General features: G+C 38.3%; 1 protein-coding gene across 4 annotated transcripts in view; it reads left to right on the forward strand.

Annotated features, from left to right (window-relative positions):
* ATL2 (atlastin GTPase 2) overlaps nucleotides 1-17,696 on the forward strand; it is a 68,945-nt gene that overhangs the window by 23,613 nt on the left and 27,636 nt on the right. For 3 of the 4 annotated variants that reach the window (XM_059943574.1, XM_059943577.1, XM_059943575.1), the window contains exon 2: nucleotides 12,086-12,330. The exons of the other annotated variant lie outside the window; for it this stretch is intronic. In XM_059943574.1, the coding sequence (XP_059799557.1) occupies nucleotides 12,086-12,330 (245 nt within the window). The remainder of the gene's footprint in view (nucleotides 1-12,085; nucleotides 12,331-17,696) is intronic. 4 annotated transcript variants of the gene reach the window in all.

Here is a 17,696-nt window from a genome sequence, read left to right on the forward strand (position 1 = left end):
TGTCCATTGGTGAAAGTGGGGTGTTAAAGTCCCCTACTATGATTGTGTTACTGTCGATTTCCCCTTTTATGGCTGTTAGTATTTGCCCTATGTATTGAGGTGTTCCTATGTTGGGTGCATAAATATTTACAATTGTTATACCTTCCTCTTGGATCGATCCCTTGATCATTATATAGTGTCCTTCTTTGTCTCTTGTAATAGTCTTTATTTTAAAGTCTATTTTGTCTGATATGAGAATTGCTACTCCAGCTTTCTTTTGATTTCCATTTGCATGGAATATCTTTTTCCATCCCCTCACTTTCAGTCTGTATGTGTCCCTAGGTCTGAAATGGGTCTCTTGTAGACAGTGTATATACGGGTCTTGTTTTTGTATCCATTCAGTGAGTCTGTGTCTTTTGGTGGGAGCATTTAATCCATTTACATTTAAGGTAATTATCGATATGTATGTTCCTATTCCCATTTTCTTAATTGTTTTGGGTTTGTTATTGTAGGTCTTTTCCTTCTCTTGTGTTTCCTGCCTAGAGAAGTTCCTTTAGCATTTGTTTTAAAGCTGGTTTGGTGGTGCTGAACTCTCTCAGCTTTTGCTTGTCTGTAAAGGTTTTAATTTCTCCATCAAACCTGAATGAGATCCTTGCTGGGTAGAGTAATCTTGGTTGTAGGTTTTTCTCCTTCATCACTTTAAATATGTCCTGCCACTCCCTTCTGGCTTGCAGAGTTTCTGCTGAAAGATCAGCTGTTAACCTTATGGGGATTCCCTTGTGTGTTATTTGTTGTTTTTCCCTTGCTGCTTTTAATATGTTTTCTTTGAATTTAATTTTTGATAGTTTGATTAATATGTGTCTTGGCTCGTTTATCCTTGGATTTATCCTGTATGGGACTCTTTGTGCTTCCTGGACTTGACTGACTATTTCCTTTCCCATATTAGGGAAGTTTTCAACTATAATCTCTTCAAATGTTTTCTCAGTCCCTTTGTTTTTCTCTTCTTCTTCTGGGACCCCTATAATTCGAATGTTGGTGTGTTTAATGTCCCAGAGGTCTCTGAGACTGTCCTCAGTTCTTTTCATTCTTTTTTCTTTATTCTGCTCTGCAGTACTTATTTCCACTATTTTATCTTCCAGGTCACTTATCCGTTCTTCTGCCTCAGTTATTCTGCTATTGATCCTTTCTAGAGAATTTTTAATTTCGTTTATTGTGGTGTTCATCATTGTTTGTTTGCTCCTTAGTTCTTCTAGGTCCTTGTTAAACGTTTCTTGTATTTTCTCTATTTCCAAGATTTTGGATCATCTTTACTATCATTATTCTGAATTCTTTTTCAGGTAGACTGCCTATTTCCTCTTCATTTATTAGGTCTGGTGGGTTTTTACCTTGCTCCTTCATCTGCTGTGTGTTTTTCTGTCTTCTCATTTTGCTTAACTTACTGTGTTTGGCTCAGTACAGGCTGCAGGTTCGTAGGTCCTGTTGTTTTTGGTGTCTGTCCCCATGTTCTATAGTCTTAGTGGTAATTTTTTAGCAGTTATTAGAGTTATTTAGAGAAGTTATTTAGAGAAGCAGTTATTTAGAGAAGCAGTTATTTAGAGAAGGTTATAGCAGTTATTTAGAGAAGGTTGTTAATATCTCCAAGTATGATTATGCATTTGTCTATTTTTCTCTTTAATTGTCTAAATTTTTGCTTCATGTATTTTAAATCTCTTATTTAGGGTTTTTATGTTTTTCTGATGTTGACCCATTTTCTATCTAAAAATACTTTTACTCTTGAAGTCTACTTTGACATTCATATAGCAGCACCATTTTTCCTATGGTTATTTGCATGTGTATCTTTTTTCCTACCTTTTACTTTCAACCTATCTCTGTCTCTTTATATTAAAAGTGCCCCTACTATACACAGTATATAGTCTTGCTTCTATTATCCAGTCTGACAATCTCTGTCTTTTTTGAATGTTTAGTATATTTACATTTAATTTAGTCATTGATTTAGTTGGGTTTAAGTTTGTCATCTTCCTATTTCTTTTCCATTTGTTCATTTTGTCTTGTTTTTTCTTTGGTTTAATTGGATATTTTTTAATATTTCATTTTGGTTCCTCACTGGCTTATTTAGCTATACCTCTTTATTTTTTTCGTCATTGCTCTATAGCTAACAATATGCATCTTTAATGTATCAAAGTCCATTTAGAATCAGTGTTTTTACCAGTTTCCCCTTCAAAATCATAATAACCTTAGAATGAATTTAATTATTTGTCCCCACAACATTTGTCTTAATTTTTAAAAACCCCACCTTACAGTCTATTATTTTTCTTCTAAATGATCAGTTATCTTTTAAGGAAATTACTTGGGGGAAACAACCAGTCTTTTATTTTTGTACCCATTTATTTACTACTTTGGATACTATAGGAGGGAATGAAGAGGCTTTCCATTTGGTATCATTTCTTTTGAGCCTGAAGAATCATTTAGCATCTCATGTAGTGCACATCTGCTGGTGACAAATTCGCTTAGCTCTTTTGCTCATTGTCTTTATTTGCTTTTATTTTTCAATAATACTTTCACTGAATATACAAGTCTGAGTTGACATTCTTTTTTTTCTTTAAGCACTCTAAGGATATCATTTTATTGTCTTCTGGCTTCCATTGCTTCTGATGAGAAGCAGTCATTTGAATTATTCCCTCCACCACACCACTCTTTTTTTTTTATATAAATTTATTTATTTATTTTTGGCTGCATTGGATCTTTGTTGCTGTGCCTGAGCTTTCTCTAGTTGCAGCGAGTGGGGGCTACTCTTCGTTGTGGTGTGCAGGCTTCTCATTGCGGTGGCTTCTCTTGTTGTGGAGCACGGGCTCTAGGTGCGCGGGCTTCAGTAGTTGCAGCACGTGGGCTCAGTAGTTGTGGCTCATGGGCTCTAGAGTGCAGCCTCAATAGTTGTGCACGGGCTTAGTTGCTCCGCGGCATGTGGGATCTTCCCAGACCAGGGCTTGAACCCATGTCTCCGCACTGGCAGGCGGATTCTTAACCACTGCGCCACCAGGGAAGTCCCCACCACACCACTTCTTTAAAAATTTTCCCTTTCCCTTTGGTTTTTAGCAGTCTGACTGATGTGGTTTTCTTTGTGTTTACCCTACTTGAGGTTTGCTGAGCTTCTTGGATCTGTAAGTCTCTGTCACCAAATTTAGTAACATTTTGACTATTATATCTTCAAATATTTTTTCAATGTTTTTTCTCTTTGTTCTCCTTCTGGGACTCTAACTGCATATTGGATGTAGCTCTACAGGTCCCTGAGACTCCGTTAGTTTTTCTTCATTCTTTTTTCTTTTTCTTCTTTGAATTAGAGAACTTTGGTCTGATTTCAAGTTCACTGACCCTTTGTTCTGCTGTTTGCAATCTGCTGTTAAGTCTATTCAGTGAATATTTCATTTTAATTATTGTACTTATCAGTTCTAGAATATTCATTTGTTTTTTAATAGCCTATTTATTGGCTGAGACTCCCTAAGTATTCACTTATTAACAACTTATTTTCCTTTAAATCCTTGAACATATTTACAATGTCTTCTTAAAAGCTTTTATCTGCTAAGTTGAACATCTGGGCCATTGCAGGATTGCATTTATTTATTTATGTATCTATCTATCTATTTATATATTTATTTATGGCTGTGTTGTGTCTTTGTTGCTGTGCTCGGGCTTTTCTCTAGTTGCGGTGAGTGGGGGCAACTCTTTGTTGCAGTGCGCGGGCTTCTCACTGAGGTGGCTTCTCTTGTTGTGGAGCACGAGCTCTAGGCACGCAGGCTCAGTAGTTGTGGCTCACGGGCTCTAGAGCTCGGGCTCAGTAGTTGTGGCTCGCAGGCTCTAGAGCTCAGGCTCAGTAGTTGTGGTGCACGGGCTTAGTTGCTCCGAAGCATGTGGGATCTTCCCAGATCAGGGATTGAACCCTTGTCCCCTGCGTTGGCAGGCGGATTCTTAACGACTGCACCACCAGGGAAGTCCCAGGATTGCTTTCTATCAACTGCTTTTTTTTCTTGACTGTGGGCCACATTTTCTTCTTTCTTTGCATTTCTAATAATTTCTGATCATATACTTTACGTTACACATTGTGGAGATTCTGGATTCTGTTATCTAGTTTTTGTTGTTACTTGCAGTTCAGTTACTAATTGCTCTTGAGCTTTTGGAGGCTTGGCTTTGTACTTTTTAGTGTAGATCTGTGGAAAGCTTAGAGGCAATCCTCCTAACTTGAGGGTGACTAAATCTCCAAACTGTCTCCCCTCTTTTCAAGTCTTAGTATTAGGCTTTGTTTGGGTGTATCTTCAGTAGGCCTTACTCTAGAACAGGGTCTTTGATTCGAAGATGTGGCCTTTCTGGTGTTTCAGCTTGATGCCTGAAGTGTTCATCTGTTCATCATGGCTGGGCCAAAATGCCACAGTGTCCCAGTACTGTTTGACTTCTGGTATCTCTGTTCTTCTTACAACCCTGTAGTTGCTGCTTTTTGGTAAGCCTTGCATAGTGTGTTCCCCTGCACCTGTGAAGCTTATCACCCTTGGCCAAGGACTTCTGGGCTCTACCTCTGCATAGTTCCTTTTTCTCCGTCCTGCTGCACAGCTTCCAACTGCTTTTAGTAGTCCTGAACTCAGATCTTTGCTTGTGCTTTGGTTCCCCACGCTGTGTTTAGGAAATTGTTCTTAGCAGTGTGTGGCAGTGGATGGGAGGGGTGTGTGTGTGTGGCCTTTTCTCGAGGATTACTCTTTTCTGCTTGTTGTCCAGTGCTTGAAAAAAGGTGCCTCATATATTTTGTTTAGATTTATAGTTTGTGGCAGAGGGCCAGTCTGGTAGCAGTTACTCTAATGACTGGAAGAAGAAGCCTCAAATGTTGTTTCTCTCTCCCCCGCAACTCCCAAATAAGTGTCCCTGTGTTTTTAAAAACAAGGCAAAACAGAATTGGGGAAGATTTGTACTACTTTGTGATTTGCCTTTTCCCCACTTATTTTATACTGATTTGAAGACTATCTTTGATTTTTTTTTTTTTTTTTTTTTTTTTTTTTTAATTTATTTATTTTTGGCTGTGTTGGGTCTTCATTGCTGCGCATGGGCTTTCTCTAGTTGCGGCGAGCGGGGGCTACTCTTCATTGTGGTGCGCGGGCTTCTCATTGCGGGGGCTTCTCTCGTTGCGGAGCACAGGCTCTAGGCACGCAGGCTTCAGTAGTTGTGGCACACGGGCTCAGTAGTTGTGGCTCACGGGCTCTAGAGCACAGGCTCAGTGATTGTGGTGCACAAGCTTAGTTGCTCTGCAGCATGTGGGATCTTCCCAGACCAGGGCTTGAACCCGTGTCCCCTGCATTGGCAGGCAGATTCTTCACCACTGCGCCACCAGGGAAGCCCTATCTTTGATTTTTTTAAAATGTGTGTATGTGGTTTAAACCTGCATAATATGTCAACATGTAGTTAAGATATTAGGCCGGGACTTCCCTGGTGGTGCAGTGGTTAAGAATCCGCCTGCTAATGCAGGGGACACGGGTTTGAGCCTTGCTCCGGGAAGATCCCTCATGCCGCGGAGCAACTAAGCCCGTGCGCCACAACTACAGAGCCTGTGCTCTAGAGCCCGAGTGTCACAACTACTGAGCCCGTGGACCACAACTACTGAAGCCCGCGCACCTAGAGCCCATGCTCTGCAACGAGAAGCCACCGCAGTGAGAGGCCCATGTGCCACAATGAAGAGTAGCCCCCACTTGCTGCAACTAAAGAAAGCTCAGGCACAGCAACGAAGACCCAACGCAGCCAAAAATAAATAAATTTATTAAAAAAAAAAAAATAGGCCAATTTCCAGTTTTAAGACGTTTAACATTAGGGACTTCCCAGGTGGTCCAGTGATTAAGACTCCGCACTCCCAATGCAGGGGGCCTGGGTTCTATCCCTGGTCAGGGAACTAGATCCTGCATGCTACAGCTAAAAAAAAAAGATCCCACATGCTGCAATGAAGATCCCACATGCCACAACTGAGACCCGGCGCAGCCAAATAAATAAATAAATAAATAAATATTAAAAAAAACATTTAACGTTAATTTTCACTACCATAAATAACACTGATAAACCAACTTATATATCTGTGTTAGCATCTTTGTTTCTTATAATAAATATCTACAAATAGGTTTACCATGGTATAACCTTTTTAAGGCTTTTTAAAATATGTGCTGGGGGCTTCCCTGGTGGCGCAGTGGTTGAGAATCTGCCTGCCAATGCAGGGGACACGGGTTCGTAGCCCTGGTCTGGGAAGATCCCACATGCCGCGGAGCAACTGGGCCCGTGAGCTATGATTACTGAGCCTGCGCGTCTGGAGCCTGTGCTCCGCAACAAGAGAGGCTGCGATGGTGAGAGGCCCGCGCCCCGCGATGAAGAGTGGCCCCCGCTTGCCACAACTAGAGAAAGCCCTCGCACAGAAACGAAGACCCAACACAGCCATAAATAAATAAAAATAAATAAATTTTAAAAAATGTGCTGGATTAAACTTTTGAATACTTAGATACTATTTTCATTTTGTTATGGAGTATAAATGTTGAGGTCCAAGTACCAGACATCGAAATATCACTTTGCTTTTGTTGAATAGCTAATTTTTATAGATAGACTGAGTGCACTGAGTCCAGGCTACTCTCCATAAAAATTTGTTACAAGTTTTTATTTGGAATGTGAATAATAACTTAAAATATACTTTCACTGCTTTTGAAAAATGAAATACTTTTTACTTGTTTCTCTTTCTACAAGTTTAGTTTTCGGTTGATGTAATCTAATGTTAGGAACATTGTAATGCAGATTTGTAGCACCTTTTTATTGTCGTAGTTTATGATTAAGATTGAAGTTTGCAAATGTACCTAGGTCAGTCCTGAAGTGTAAATTTTCCTGTTGGAATATGTGCTGAATGTATGAATTTGGCAAATTTAAGGTAAAGTATGATTAAATAGCAATAAAAAAAAGACAGGTGTCTTTTTATTTTAATAGACTTTTATTTTTTAGAGCAGTTTTAGGTTTACAGCAAAATTGAGCACAAAGTAGAGTCAGGCCACACGCATGCGCACCCCCCAACCCCTGACCCCCCCCCACCCCCGGTCCTCACACACATGCAGCCTCTCGCCCTATCAGCGTCCCTCACCAGAGTGGTACACTTGTCACAATCAGTGAACTTTCATTGACACATGATTATCACCCAAAGTCCGTAGTTTACATTAGGGTTCACTTTGGGGGTTGTATATTCTATGGGTTTTGACAGATGTATGATGATATAGCTCTGCCATTAGCTTCGTAGAGAATAGTTTCATGGCCCTAAAAATCCTCTTGTGTTCCACCTAGTCATCTCTCTTTCCCCACTTTTTTACTAAGACAGTGTCTTTTTGTAGGCCTTGTGGTAAATAGGTTAGGTATGCTTAGTGTTAAGGTATGGAGAAATATTTGAGAAACAGTTGATTGTCTGTAGGTGTCCTTCAGCTTTGACCCTGAAGGATCTACGTCGGGGAGAACTGACTTGGAACAGTGAATTAGGAAAATCTATTGGAGGGCTGAAATCTTTTCCCAGCAATCTCTTGGCATTAAAGAGTGGAGATAAAATCACTATTCTCTACATAGATTTTAACTTCAGTTTAAAATCTTAAGTAATGCTAAATTTAAGAAGACTTCTAATTGCAGGTGAACACAGAGTATTAATATTTATAGGTATTCTAAAGAAATTTGTATATAATTCTCTTTTATTTGGTGGCCTATATCAGTGTTTGAAGAATGAAGTACTTTATCTGTAGTTAGTCCAAATTTAGTAGAGGAATTATGATGGGGGAGTAAATGTAGCTGAATCATGTCGTACTCCATGATACCTGTGAAACATATTCGCTACACTTCCCTTTAGAGGTCTGTTGACTAGAAATAGTGACAAATATGCTGCCTGTATATCTGCAATATCTATCTTTATTCGTGCTAATAAAAGAAAACTGGCCACTGTAGTCAATTAATTTAGGTGAAATTTTAAGGTAACAAAGATTTCCTGCCAAATGGTTTGTTTTTATTTTTATTTTTAAGAAACCAACTAATGCTTTCTTTACATTAAGAATAAGACTACTTGTTAGTTTTAACAAAATCAGCAATCTCCAAATTTGGTCATTACGATACTTTAGCACTTATTAATTTTGAGTTCTTTTTAATTAAAATGTGTTACTTGGTAGAACTTCATACTTTTAATTGTAATTTTGTGATAAATATACTACTCTTGAGTTGCTAGAAGTATTTCCCCAAACTAATTATGTGATTGTCAAATTTGCTTATAAAATAGGTAGGGACATGTGTAAAACTCCTGAGTAAAATATGTAAATTTCATTCATTCAAGAAATATTTATTAAGCACCTGCTAGGTGCCAAGCGTGTTCTAAGAGAGTGGTCAGTAGGGTGATTGGGATCCTTATTTTTGTGGCACATGTTTTCTATGGAGGGGGAGATATAAGGCACACATGTAAACAAATGAAAAAAGTTATTTTAAATACTGAAAAGGGCTGTGGAAAAAACCCTGTTTTGTTAAAGTGATGGAGAGGGGTCTGTAATTTAGACTGAGTGGTTGAGGAAAGCCACATGGAGGAGATAACATTCGCACTGAGACCTAGATGATGGAGAAGCAAGCCACGTAAATTTCTAGGGACAGAGCGTTCCAGACGGGGGAGAACACAGGACAAAGATTCTGGGGTGGGAAACAGGTTTGGCCTGTTCAAGGAATAGCAAGAGGGCCGGATTGCAGGGGCCAGATCACACAGAACTGTGGAGGCTATCGTAAGGAATTTAGAAGATTTTTTTTCCCTCTATTTTCTGGTTATGGTGGGGAACTAATTGAGGGTTTTAAGCAGAGGATTGGCAATCTAGGAGGGGAGACATGTAATAAGTACTTACATAAATAGTCAAATGATGGGTGGATTAAGATTGGGAGAGTGTAGGAGGACTAAATTTGGTTAGGAACCTTGGGGGAAGATATTCCTGAGAAAATGACATTTAAACTGAAACTTAAGGAATTAATTAGGGTAACAACATGGGAAAGAGTATTCCAGGCAGAGGAATATCATGGGTGAAATAAGAGTCTAGAAAGAGCTTAATAGCATAAGGATCTGAAAAAAGGTTAGTTTGTCTATTTGTAGTTTACACAGGGGAAAATAGCACCAAATGGGGCAGGAGAGATTTGGCAGTGAGTACAGGATTTTATGAGGCACGTGTAGGATTTTAGTTGTTAATGCTCTGTATCAGTGATTTTAAGGAGAGTAACTTAATCACATTTACATTTATATATATATATATATATTTTTTAAAGTTTTGGCTATGTTGGGTCTTCGTTTCTGTGCGAGGGCTTCCTCTAGTTGCGTCAAGCGGAGGCCGCTCTTCATCGCGGTGCGCGGGCCTCTTCACTATCGCGGCCTCTCTTGTTGCGGAGCACAGGCTCCAGATGCGCAGGCTCAGTAGTTGTGGTGCACGGGCCTACTTGCTCCACGGCATGTGGGATCTTCCCAGACCAGGGCTGGAACCCGTGTCCCCTGCATTAGCAGGCAGATTATCAACCACTGCGCCACCAGGGAAGCCCAATCACATTTACATTTAACCGTATTATTCAGTTGCTACTCTGAGGATTGGTTTGGAGGAGGGGGCAAGAAGGGAGACCAGTTCGATACCACTTTAAGTGAGATAAGATGGTGGTGATGAGAATAGGGATGGTATCAGTAGATTTTGAATGAAGACAAATTTAAGACCTTCGTTATTGGTTAAATTTAGGGGAAAGGAAAAAGAGGGATGTATCATGGACAGCCCTCAGGTTTGTGCCTGCAAATGGGTAGATGGTGATGTTGTTACACAGCTACACTGGTCAATTGAAGGTCACTGTAGAGTTTTAGCACTTTAAGGCGTAAATAAAAGCTTTTCTGTAGGATTGATTATTTTAAAATTACTGTTACCCTAATGACAAGCACCTGTAATGCTTACGATGTATCAAGCGTATTTCAAATCATTTAATCCTGATGACAACTTAATGTGGTAGGTGCCATTATTATCCCCATGTTACAGATGAGGAAGCAGGCATAGAGAAGTTAAATGACACACATCTAGGCAGTTTTGCTTCTTGGTTCATTCTTTTTTTTTTTTTAATTTATTTATTTTATTTATTTATTGCTTCTGGCAGCGTTGGGTCTCATTGTTGCACGTGGGCTTTTCTCTGGTTGCGGCGAGCGGGGGCTGCTCTTCGTTGCGGTGCGCAGGCTTCTCATTGTGGTGGCTACTCTTGTTGCGGAGCACGGGCTCTAGGCCCGCGGGCTTTAGTAGTTGTGACACGTGGGCTCAGTAGTTGTGGCTCATGGGCTCTAGAGCACAGGCGGGATTTTCCCGGACCAGGGATCAAACCCATGTCCCCTGCACTGGCAGGCGGATTCTCAACCACTGTGCCACCAGGGAAGTCCCTCCTGGTTCATTCTTAACCACTAATTAGGCTTGGAAGGTTTTAATCACACAATTTGCATACTGTTTGGTAATATATTAAATTGGAATTTAACTATGTTGTACTTTTCCTGGAAGGTTTACTTTTTGTGCATTCAAATAGCATACCCGGCTATATCTGTATAGCACTGAAACAAGCAGTGATAATATCCTTTTTAATTACATACTGATTGCTTTTACTTTCAAAAATTCTCCTTTGAAATTGACTGCTCTTTATATTACATTATATTGTTACTGTTTGCAACACCTTTTGAAATAGTGTTGATTTTGCTTTGTACAGTTAAATGTGCCTTGTGATGTGAAGGTAAAGGCTCTAATAGTCTTTGCAAATCAAATAAGCTAGGTGTTTCTTTCTGTAAAGAAATTAAAAATTCATTAATGTAAGCATATAATCTTTGCGCTGAGAATAGTGTTTGTGTGGATAAGGTATTGGTGCACTAATAATGTGCCACTCCTCAGTGGACTGGCTGTCTCCTCGGTGAGGAGGGGCTGTCATTGCATCGAACACAGTAGATACTGTATGTCTCCTTAGATTGGAAACTGGCACTTAGTAGACAATCTCAAGGGGAGAGTCTCTTAAAAATGTTGATGTGGGAGAGGATAAGGTCCCCAGGAGTGTTGCTAGTGGGATCAAGCAATTGATAGGGAAGAAAGGCAGACAAGGTACATAGTCTCTGAAACTAGCTATTATGTGGGTTTAAAAACAAACAAAAAACAGAAAACAAAACAGAAACCTAAACTTTAAAAAACTCTCTCTCCTGTTACATATTCTATAGTTATTTCTTCATCACTATTCAGTAAAGTTCTTCTGCAAAGGTTAACTTCTTTTGGTGTGCTGAGTGAACAAAAGAGTTTGTATAGCTGTTTTTCAAGAGCTGTATAATTTTGAAGGGGTGTCTGTGGTGTTTGGTGAAAAAGGGCCCTAGAGACAGATGAAACTCTGCACCTCATTGACTGTTCTTCTTATGCTTCACTCTGCACCTCATTGACTGTTCTTCTTATGTCTTCCACTAAAACATTAATCCTGTGCTTTGTTTTAATAAGGAATGCTATACTTTTAGGTAACTCTTATTAAATTAGGGAACCATTAGCTTTATTGTGTCATTTTTGGAAATTTCTTAGGACCTTAACCCTTTAAGTTTCAGAATGGAAAATAATGTTTACAATTTATATGTATATTTTAATCTTTGTAACTTGGAGTAATTTCCAGGTGATGCCTATAGGGAAATTGGAATCTGAATTATTAGGTGAAATTGATTTTCCACTCACTATATCTAGTTTCTGTGTGCATACAGTAGCAAAAGTTGTTTACAGAATAATACAGTGTTCAAGAACAGCTGCTGCTCACATTTAGCTGTTAAGACCTGATTGAGATAGAGGTCTTACTTAGTATTCCTGCTTTAACTCTATATATAGTAGGAAACTGACTGGTATTCTTGGTCCTATTATAGAGGGAGTGAGAAATCCAGTGTGTGTTTGAGCATCACTTTTTGTAACTATTTCCAAATGACCTATAATGGAGGAGAAGTTATTTGAAATTTTGCTTTAGTTGTGATCCTTTAGGAAAAGTTTAGAATGCAGGAATTAAGGTAACCTGTTTCTCTCTTTTTTAACTCTAGGTGAGAATTATGAAGATGATGACCTAGTAAACTCTGATGAGGTTATGAAGAAACCATGTCCAGTACAGATTGTTCTTGCTCATGAAGATGACCATAACTTTGAGCTTGATGAAGAAGCTTTGGAGCAGATATTGCTACAGGAGCACATACGAGATCTTAACATAGTAGTGGTATCCGTGGCAGGAGCTTTTCGTAAAGGGAAATCATTTCTACTGGACTTCATGCTTAGATATATGTATAACAAGGTGAATAGTGTCTTTTAAATTGAACTGAGTTAAAAACAAAAATTACCAACCAATATTGTTTAAAAATAATAGACAAAAAACAGAGCTGTATCTTTAATTTTACGAAAATACAGTTCTTGATAAGATTTCTCAGTTAAGACAGTAATGTAAGTTTGTTTGAGCTCTTGATTCTTCTTCATCTCCATAATTCCTTTTTGCGTGTAGTACATATTGAGGCATATGATTGAGCACCTGTGTTCCAAGCATTGTAGCTTTAACCTAAGATGTCTGAGTATACTCTAAAGTCTCTGAAGCACTGTTCAGTCTCTCGCTTTTTGTTATTTCCTCACACCTTCCCCTTCTCAATCGCCTTTACAGCAGTGGGTGAAGTAGGCTGATAGAGACTTCTGTAAAGGTATACTTATGCTCCTTAAATAAGTCTCCTTCAGAGATTTACTTTTTGAGATAAGGTTCAGTTCCTTAAAGTGACTTCCATGATCTCTGAGCCTCCTCCCTTGTCTCTGTATGTCAGGTATACTATAGTTTTTGCAGTTCCTCGAGTATGTCGTGTTATCTCTCAAATGTTGCTGTACTGTTGGCTAATCTTTTTTCATAGGAAGCCTTCCTTGGTTTCTAAGACTATGTTATGACCATATGGCACAGGTCCTATGTCTCATTGATACTACTTTAGTTATTTATTTTTCCTGGCTAGTTTACTGTCAGGAGTGGGCCTTATCTTGATTACCATATCTCCCATGCCTGGTACAATAATTGGCCCATAGTAAGAACTTATTTTCTATTTTGACTGATGAATCACCCTTTCTCTATACATTTTCACTTTTTGATGGTACCAGACAATTATTTCCCTCCCCGTCCTTGACTTTGACTTTGACTTTCTCCCCTGAACAAAAGCAAAAAAAAAAAAATTTTTTTTTCCGCTTGAGTCAGAGTAGTTTTCTAACAGTTGAAAGTTGGGCTGAGGGAATGAGAGTTTGATAGGAACCAAGAAACAGGAATTGGAAATTTGTAGTGGAGCACGTAGGGGGAAGGGCTTTATAGGAGGAGGCTTTAGACATTCAGAAGGCCACATGAATGTGCTAGAAATAACACTTTGACAGAATTATGTAATTGTCTAAACATCTGTCAGGATGTTCACCTTTACGAGTTCTGTGTAAATCTGTAACTGGATATGCATCCTACTTGAGATAAGTAATAAAGCAAACATTCCTAGTTGATTTTCAGGAAGCTTTTCAATATTCTTTCCATAGGGAGCTCTTCAGGCATGTTCAAGCATGCCTGAGTATCAAGAATGTAGTTCATGATAAAGAACACTATTTTACACAAGTTGGAAATTGAGAAAGATATAGTATTTTAAGGTTTTTCCACTTAGACTTGATTATTTTCCAGAATTTTACATCTGAAATAGAGAAATGTATAAATAGTGACTTATTCTTTAAAAAAAAGTCTGTACATTTAAAGGTGATAAAGAATTTCTGTATTTTGAGGCTCTAACTCCTTAAGTTAGCTTGTGTATATTGTTTCTATCTGTGTCTGAGCTGTTCACTGCAAATGTATTTGATTCCAAGTAGGTCACAGACAGAATGTTAGAAGGGGAAGGAAGCTTAGATCACTTGTCTAGCAAGTTTCACCTTAGGTGCCATTTCTTATTTGATCTCTGATCGATTAGTAGTGGCTGTTCAGAGGGGGGAGTAGCAGCCCACACGTGTCATATATTTGTAATCTCTGAACTCATAGAATTTCCTCCTTTGTGGGGAAGATACTGAAGCCACAGAATGGTAAGGAGGGCGTGAGGCTACACACCTAGTTAGTGGTTTCTAAGCTAAATGTCTATTAATTTTCATTCATAAGGTTTCCATATAGGATTGCTGATGTAAATAATCTTATTCTGTCAGTTGAAAATCACATTAAACAGTGTTTGATTTGGAGGAATAACAGGCTTCTACTTATACTGACTTAGTGGTGGGTCATGCTTTTCCTAGGAGATGAAAGTAAAGGAGAAAAAACAGTGGGATAGTTTTGGAATATTTCATTAACCTATATGCCTGCAAAGATGGGATGGTAGTTGAAGAAGGTAGGAGATGAACAGTGGCTTTATACAGTCGTCCCTAGGTATCCCAGAGTGGGGGCGGGATTGGGGGGGGTATTGATTCCAAGACCTCCAGTGGATGCCAAAATCCCTGGATGTTTAGGTTCCTTATATAAAATGGCGTAGTACAGTCAGCCCACTGTATCTGTGGGTTTCACATCTGGAGGACCTACTGTACTGATTTTGTATGTCTTCGGTATTGACCTGAGTCAGTTTATGTAAAGGGGCAGTTCACTAAAGGAGCCAAATGTAAATATTTTACTTCATGATTTAAAAATAGATATGTGTTTTAATTTTGATTAGTTAGTAAAGAAATCATAACAAAGCTGAATGTGAGCTCTTTTCTGTTGGATAAAAACAAAAACTTCAGTAGCTAAGTTCTTAAAACCAAGAATATTCTGAGATTGTTACCAAACATTTCCAAATTACAGGGGAAATTCTGATTTTTAGGTCTCATTTTCTTGCGAAGTAAACAGCTTCCTACACAGTTTTTTTTTTTTTTAAGCTGCTACTTGTATTATGAAAATAGGTTGTTTTTGCTTGAAATACAGAAGGAAAGAAATCAGTCTTTTTTAAACTTGAGAAGTGAATTAAAAGTTTTTCTAGAATAAAATTCCTTCATGTCATGTTGGAATTCATTGGTTATTTATTTATTTTTAAAATAAATTTATTTATTTTATTTATTTATTTTTGGCTGCGTTGGGTCTTCATTGCTGCGTGCGGGCTTTCTCTAGTTGTGGCGAGCGGGGGCTACTCTTTGTTGTGGTGCATGAGCTTCTCATGGAAGTGGCTCCTCTTGTTGTGGAGCACGGGCTCTAGGCACGTGGGCTTCAGTAGTTGTGGCACATGGCCTCAGTAGTTGTGGCTCACGGGCTCTAGAGCGCAGGCTCAGTAGTTGTGGCGCACGGACTTAGTTGCTCCGTGGCATGTGGGATCTTCCCCGGACCAGGGCTCGAACCTGTGTCCCCTGCATTGGCAGGCGGATTCTTAACCACTGTGCCACCAGGAAGCCCAAGACTGAATAATATTCTATTGTATACATATATCACATTTTATTTATCCATTCATCGTTAGTGGGCATTTGGGTTGTTTCCACCTTTTGGCTTATGAATAATGCTATAATTCTATGAATATGTTAATATAACATATATTCACTAATTATATATAATACATTAATATATAATAATGAATGATAATGGTATGAGGTAAGGGTTCAGCTTCATTTTTTTTGTATGTGCCTATCCAGTTGTCCCAGCACCATTTGTTGGAAAGGCTGTTCTTTCCCCATTGAATAGTCTTGGCACCCTTGTTGACAACTAGTTGGCCATAGACATGTGGCTTTATTTCTGAACTCTCAGTTCTGTTGCATTGGTCTGTACGTCTGTCCTCATGCCAGTACTAGACTGTCTTGATTACCTTTGCTTTGTAGTAAGTTTTCAAAACAGGAAATTAGATCTCTTATTTTGTTCTTTTTTCAAGATTGTCTATTCTTGGTCCCTTGCAATTCCATATGATTTTTGGACTTAGTCTATCAGTTTCTATGGGAGGTTAGCTGAGATTCTGTTGGTGATTGGATTGAATCTAAAAGGTCAGTTTGGGTATGTTGCCATCTTAATATTAAGCATTTCAATCTTTGAACGTGGGATGTTTTTCCATTTATGTGGATCTTCTTTAATTTCTTCCAAAAATGTTTTGTAGTTTGCAGAGTATGTTTTACACTTCTTTTGTTAAATTTATTCATTTTTTGTTGATGTTATAAACAGAATTGTTTCTTAATTTCATTTTCAGATTGTTGCAAGTTTACAGAAATACAATTGATTGTTTTATATTGATCTTGTATCCTGCAACCTTGTTCAACTCATTTATTCATTCCAATAGTTTTTTTTTAAATTGTTTTAAGTGGACAATTTATTTTTATTTATTTATTTAAATTTATTTATTTATTTATTTATTTTTGGCTGCGTTTTGTCTTCGTTGCTGTGCACGGGCTTTCTCTAGTTGCCTCGAGCAGGAGCTTCTCTTTGTTGTGGTGCATGGGTTTCTCATGGGTTTCTCATTGCAGTGGCTTCTCTTGTTGCCGAGCACAAGCTCTAGGCGCGCGGGCTTAGTTGCTCCACGGCATGTAGGATCTTCCTCGACCAGAGCTCAAACCCGTGTCCCCTGCATTGGCAGGTGGATTCTTAACCACTGCACCACCAGGGAAGTACCCATTCCAATAGTTTTTTAGTGGACTTTTTAATGTTTTCTATATATAAGATCATGTCACCTGTAAATACAGTTTTCCTTTTTCCTTTCCAATCTGAGCACCTCTTATCTGTCTCTTTCTTAGCTAATTGCCCTGGCTAGAATCTCCAGTACAATGTTGAGTACAAAGTGATAAGAGCAAATATCCTTATCTCTTTCCTAATCTTTAGGGAGAAGCATCTAGGTTTGCACACTATGTATGTTGTTAGCTGTAGAATAGTTTTGTAGATGTTTTCAAATCAAGTTCAGGAAGTTCCCTATTTCTAGCATGCTGAGAGGGTTTTTGTTTTCTTAATCATGAATGGATGTTGGCTTTTGTCAAATGCTTTTTCTGCATCTATTGATGTGATCATATGATTTTTCTTTAGCCTGTTGATGTGTTAGATCACATTATTAATTTTTTGAATGTTGAGTTAGCCTTGTGTCCCTGGAATAGTTAGTTGTGGTGTATAATTATTTTTATACAATGTTGGATTCAATTTGCTAATATTTTGTTGAGTATTTTTATATCTATGTTCATGAGATATATTGATGTTTAGTTTTCCTTTCTTGTTATGTCTCTATTTGGTTTTGGTATTAAGATAACACTGGCCTCATAGAATGAGTTAGGAAGTGTTCCCTCTGCTTCTATTTCCTGGAAGAGCTTAGAGAGAACTGGTATCATTTCTTCCTTAAATGTTTGGTAGAACTTACCAGTGAAACTGTCTAAATTTGGTTCATTCTTTTTTGAAGGTTATTAATTATTGATTAAATTTCTTTAGTAGATACAGGTCTATTCAGATGATCTATTTTTTTCTCATGTGGGTTTGGTAGGTTGTGTGTTTCAAATAATTGGTCCATTTCAACTAAGCTATCAAAATTGTGGGCATAGAATTGTTCTTAATATTCTTTTACTATCTTTCTAATGTCCATGAAATTAGTACTTTTGACTCCTCTTTGATTTCTGATATTATTTGTCTTTTCTCTCTCAAATTGATTTTATTGATCTTTTCAAAGGACCAGCTTTGGTTCCATTAATTTCTTTTCCCTGTTGTGT

This window comes from Balaenoptera ricei, chromosome 13, assembly GCF_028023285.1.
Source record: "Balaenoptera ricei isolate mBalRic1 chromosome 13, mBalRic1.hap2, whole genome shotgun sequence".
Lineage (NCBI taxonomy): Eukaryota > Metazoa > Chordata > Mammalia > Artiodactyla > Balaenopteridae > Balaenoptera > Balaenoptera ricei.